Source organism: Mus caroli, chromosome 1 (genome assembly GCF_900094665.2).
Source record: "Mus caroli chromosome 1, CAROLI_EIJ_v1.1, whole genome shotgun sequence".
NCBI lineage: Eukaryota > Metazoa > Chordata > Mammalia > Rodentia > Muridae > Mus > Mus caroli.
In genome coordinates, this window is record NC_034570.1 from 89742435 (window position 1) to 89748531 (window position 6097).

At 34.5% G+C, this 6097-nt stretch overlaps 1 protein-coding gene across 2 annotated transcripts in view; it reads right to left on the reverse strand.

Annotated features, from left to right (window-relative positions):
• The window catches only part of LOC110294998 (solute carrier organic anion transporter family member 6A1-like), an 87319-nt gene that overhangs the window by 73548 nt on the left and 7674 nt on the right, over positions 1-6097 (reverse strand). For both annotated transcript variants that reach the window (XM_021163445.2, XM_021163439.1), the window contains exons 3-4: positions 5319-5507; positions 4046-4142 (exon numbers count right to left, since the gene is read on the reverse strand). In XM_021163445.2, the coding sequence (XP_021019104.1) occupies positions 4046-4142; positions 5319-5507 (286 nt within the window). The remainder of the gene's footprint in view (positions 1-4045; positions 4143-5318; positions 5508-6097) is intronic.

Genomic DNA, 6097 nt, shown 5'->3' on the forward strand with positions numbered 1-6097 from the left:
ATGAGCCTTGAAGATGTGGGCCAAGGGGAAAAATTCCTGAACAGAAAAACAATGGCTTGTGCTATAAGATTGATAATTGACAAATGGGACCTCATAAAATTGCAAAGCTTTGGTAAGGCAAAAGACACTGTCAATAAGACAAAAAGACCACCAACAGATTGGGAAAGGATCTTTACCAATCCTAAATCAGATAGGGGACTAATACCCAAAATATATAAAAAACTCAAGAAGATGAACTCCAGAATATCAAATAACCCTATTAAAAATGGGGTATAGAGCTAAACAAAGAATTCTCAACTGAGGGATATAAAGTGACTGAGAAGCACCTGAAAAAATGTTCAACATCCTTAATCATCAGGGAAATGCAAATCAAAACAACCCTGAGATTCCACTTCATACCAATCAGAATTGCTAAGGTCTAAAATTCAGATGACAAAAGATGCTGGCAAGGAAGTAGAGAAAGAGCAACACTCCTCTGTTGGTGGTTGGATTGCAAGCTGATACAACTTTCTGGAAATCAGTCTGGTGGCTCCTCAGAAAATTGGATATAGTACTACCAGAAGATCCAGTACCATATACCCAGAAGATGTTCCAACCTGTAATAAGAACACATGTTCCAATATTTTCATAGCAGCCTTATTTTTAATAGACAGAGGCTGGAAAGTACCCAGAGGTCCCTCAACAGAAGAATGGATACAGAAAATGTGGTACATTTAAACAACAGAGTACTATGCAGCTATCAAAAACAATGAATTTGTGAAATTCTTAGACAAATGGGTGGATCTGGAGGCTATCATCCTGAGTGAGGTAACCAATTCACAAAAGAACACACATGATATGCACTCACTGATAAGCAGATATTAACCCAGAAACTTAGAATACCCAAGATACAATTTACAAAACACATGAAACTCAAAACAAGAAAGACCAAAGTGTGGATACTTTGTTCCTTCTTAGAATGGGGAACATAAGACCCATGGAAGGAGTTACTGAGACAAAGTTCAGAGTTGAGAAGGAAGAAAGGACCAGCCAGAGAATGCCCTACAGGAGAATTCATCCCATATACCACCACCAGATCCAGACACTATTGAATATGCCAGCAACATTTTGCTGACAGAACCCTGATATAGCTATCTCTTGTGAGGCTATGTCAGTGCCTGGAAAATACAGAAGTGGATGCTCACAGTCATCTATTGCATGGAACACAGGGCCCCTAATGAAGGAGCTAGAGAAAGTACCCAAGGAGCTAAAGGGGTCTGCAAATCTATAGGAGGATCAACAATATGAACTAACCAGTATCCCCCAGAAATGTGTTTCTAGTTGCATATGTAGCAGAGGATGGCCTAGTCTGACATCAAGGGGAGGGGAGGCCCTTGGTCTTGCAAAGATTATATGCCCCAGTACAAGGGAATGCCCGAGCCAGGAACCAGGAGTGGGTGGGTTGGGGAGCAAGGTGTGGGGAAGGTATAGGTGACTTTCTGGATAGCATTTGAAATGTAAATGAAATAAATATCTAATAAAAATAAAACATTTTGCACATATAATAAGTTAAAACAATAATGAAATAAAACACACAACCAAATTAAAAAAAAAAAGAAATGCCTTCAGTGTTGGTGTCTAGTACCTCTATACAATAAAACATCTTGCTGGCCCTGTTCTATTCCTTTTAACATTATTGTATTTGTCATTTTCTTTTCAGAAATTCTAGTCAAGATGTTTATTTCTCTGAGTTTTAGCCACTTTTACTATTTAAAAGCTAGACAGTATCCTAGATTCAGCTTTGCCAAGATTCTACTTTTAATGTAATGTAGGTTTTTCAGCAATACAATAGAAATACAGATGCAAACATCCTCAAAAAACTGCTTGCAACCTGAGTACAAGAGCATACCCAAAAGGTCATCCTCCATGATAAAGTAGGCTTAACCCCAGTGGTGCAGATATCATTCTATATATTTAATTCAATTATAACAATATGAATGACAAAAAGACATGACCATTATATTAGATACAAAAGCAGACGTTGACAAATGCAACATCACTTTATGATAAAAGCCCTGGAGATTCTAATGATATAAGTGACCCATCTCAACACAACACAGGTGATTTACATCAAGCTCACATCTAACATCAACCTAAATAGAAAGAAAGTCAAAGCATTTCTACTAAAATTAGAATGAGGAACAAAGGGCTCTTTCCTTACTTACACATTTTAGTACTTGAAACCTAACCTAGAGCAGGAAGACAACTGAAGGAGATCAAGGTGATAGAAATACAAAAGGAAGACTTCAAACTGTCTTTATTTGCAGATTATATGCTTTATGAATAAAAGAGCCTAAAGACACCATGAAGAAACTTCTGCTAATAAACACTTTTAGCAGACTAGCAGAAGCCAAAATCATCATCAAAAATTCAGCAGCCTTCCAATATACAAATAACAAACTGGCTAAGAGAGAAATCCGTGAATCAAGACATTTCACAATAGCCTCAAAAAATCTCTTGAGTGAGAATCTTGTGTAATAAAAACTTAGTACATTAAGAAGAACAGAAGATGAGATTCCACTCCCTTATGGATAACAAAGATTAATAGAGTGAAAATTCCCATTCTAACAAAAGCAAACATCTGATTCAACAACAACAAAAAACATCAAAATTGCAACACCATTCTTTGCAAGTAAAAATTCATTTTCATATGAAGACACATGCAAGCGCGCGCACACAAACACACACACACACACGCAAGTGCACACATGCATGTACACACACACACACACACACACACACATAAATAAAGCAGTAAAACGGCCCTAAAAAGAGAAAAAAGTGCTTAAGATATCACTATTTTTGATTTCTAATTTTACCAGAATCTATCATAATGAAAACATCATGTTATTGGCTTAAAAACAGACATATTGATCAATGGAATCAAATTGAAGTCCCAGACTTATTTCCACAAGTATGGACATCCGATTTGCTGCTATGAAGCCAAAACCATGCGCTGGAGAAAAGATAGTATCTTTTTGAAAATGGTGGTGGTAAAACTGGATAGCTACATGCACAGGAATGCAAATGGATCCATATCTGTCTCTTTGCAGGTTTAGCACTGATATCTAGTTGGTTTATTGTCTCCCAAAATATTTGATGACTTCATTTGAATTCATTTTATTTATGTGCTTATTTTACAAAGCTTCTACTGTAGTGTGTTTCCATATAGGACATGATATTATGTCTTTTCTTTCTCATTCATTCATAAAACAAAACAAAAATGAAACAACAACCACTTAAAAATAAAAATAAAAACAAAAACAAGCAGAAGATCAATGATACAAAGAAATAAATTATAAAACATAAAATGAAACAATATCTATTTAAAAATATGGATTATTCTGCTAGCAGCCTTCAGATGAAGATGTAGAACTCCCAGATCCTCCTGCACCATGCCTGCCTAAAAGCTGCCCTGCTCCCACCTTGATGCTGATGGACTGAATCTCTGAAACTGTAAGCCAACCAGTCCCAATAAAATGTTGTTCTTATAAGAAAAATATAAATTGAGTTTATTTTGCTTTGGGTAGCAACTGGCCATGGGACCTACTGTAGAGTGTTGTTGTTACATGCAGTGACATTCTGCTGTAGAAAACATATTGTCCCTAGGTATATAACATCATGTGGGTAGGAAGGTAGTTAGAAGGAGTTTGGTACAAGGGAAGAATATGAACAGAATATATTGCATGAGAAAAAATTTAATTAAATAATAACCAAGATAAAATCTTCTATATATCATACACATAATTACTGTTATTGTAGTGTTTTGAATGAGCATTTTGTATTTTTAACAAAATATAAAGTTAACACTTTTAATTAATAATATTTATTGTACTTCAAACAGTAAAAATTCAAATGCACAGTATAAATGTACCTATGTTTTCATATATGTATATATCAGCTACATTTTCCATATTTTCTGTGTATTATTTATGCACCACTGTAACTATTTAACAAGTATTTTAAACAATGTGAATTAAATACAAAAGCAAATAGTATGACTTACATTTCGATTATTTTTTCTTTGGGTGGAGGCTGAAAATTCTGCAGTCCTCCTACGATACCCAGAAGGTATCCCATCAGATATGCAGAATGTCCAATAGCTTGAAAATGAACAGAGCACCAATTAAATTCAAAATCAGATTTGATAATATAAAATGCAAGTGATATCTGAAAGTTTTTCATGCTGTTCTCTAGTACTTGACAGAGGAAAGATGGATAGGAAAAGAGAGGAACAAGAGTCAGTGTAAAAGAGTAGAAGAGAGGTAATTGTAAATACTTCCGGAATTTAGTCTAACAAATTTCAAATACAGAAGACAGGAAGCTGGTGGGGAGTTCATACAGGAGTTAATGATAGTCTTAGTGTTGAAGCTAGTCCTGAGCCACAATTGCTGCTGGGTGGGGAACAGTCAGTCTGCCCTGCTAGGACTCTACATTGCTTGAGCTGAGGCCTGTTTTATCTCAAAAGTTAACAGCTTTACTCAGTGTCTAATGATTGTGAATGTTAATCATACCTAAGACGTCAGAGATCCATCTAGACTGCTGTCTAACAACTGGGTGGCATATCTTCTTGTCTAATGAAGTATTGGATACTCATATAATTTAATTAAAATTATGAACATAATTATATATAATTTAATTTATTAATTTAATGTATCATAAATATATTTATTCAAAATGAGCATGAATAAACTATATTACTTTAGTATGTCATTATAGACATTTTCAGAGTAAGTATAAAATAAGTCTATATTTTTTAAAATGAGATCTGATATCTCTGTGAAAATACTTCTTAATTCTGACCCACCAGGACTATAATTTATGACTGGTTACCAGATAGATTATTTGTGAGTGAATAAATGCTTATTTAATGTATGACACAGTTTACATAAGACATTGTAAATGGAAGAGATGATACCATGTGCAGCTATCTCCTTCTCCCCCCACTTTACCACACTCTCTACTCTTTCCTTGATTCTCCATAAAACTCCACACTCTCTTGGGGAAAGAGAAACGGAGACAGACAGAAAATTTTGAAACTTAAAACATACATATACTTTCTATTCCTGTAAAACTTTTCAGTGACATTTAAATGCTTTACTGTTTCAAATTTCATAATTAGAAATATCAATGTGATTTTGAAGTTATGCAAATGAGTCCACACTACTTATTCCACAGTGTTATCACAGGGCCAACAGTACTTATTTATCAGTTAAAACACACAGAAATCTGATAATTATTAAAAATGGGCCTTACATAATTTAAAACAAATAACTTGCCTAAATAGAAGCCGCATGAACTTGTGGGAATGTGGTCAAAAATGAAGGTCATGCCAAGGATATAAATTGGTATCCCTGCTATGCCATGGATACACTGCCCGGCGATGTGGAAATAGATACATTTTGATCTGTTCGGAACTGAGTTGCCACAAATTATATTTCTCTTTTCATTTTCTTCTATGCACAACTCTTTTGAAAGATAAAAATATATTTTACTGAATTGAGTTCAAAATTAAATGTACAATTAATTTTCTATTGCTACTAGCACATGTTTTTCTCATTGTGAGATTGAGTATAGTCATACAATCAATTCCTCATATTGCTCTAAAGAGAAATAGCACAGTAAAAGAAAATGGTCAGACATACAAAAAGAAATGCACATATTATGAAATGGTGTGGTTATTTAGTTTCACAGGATTACATGTACACAGATATTCTTATATACATGCACATTTACACATACATAATACATATTCCACCCATTTTCCAATACTTTGTATCCTGTTGTTCTGACATTTGTCTCCAGAGTCTTATATCCTGGTACTTTCTTTAGCAATCTTTAAATTACATGTACACTACTACTTTGACAAAACAATTGACCTTTGGGTTTCTATAATATACTATTGCGGTTTGTATATAAAATGCCTCTCTAAAGTCTCATGTGTTCAGTACTTAATTCCCTGTTGATATTATTTGGAAAATTCCTAGAAGTGTGTGTGTGTATGAGAGAGAGAGAGAGAGAGAGAGAGAGAGAGAGAGAGAGAGAGAGAGAGAGAGAG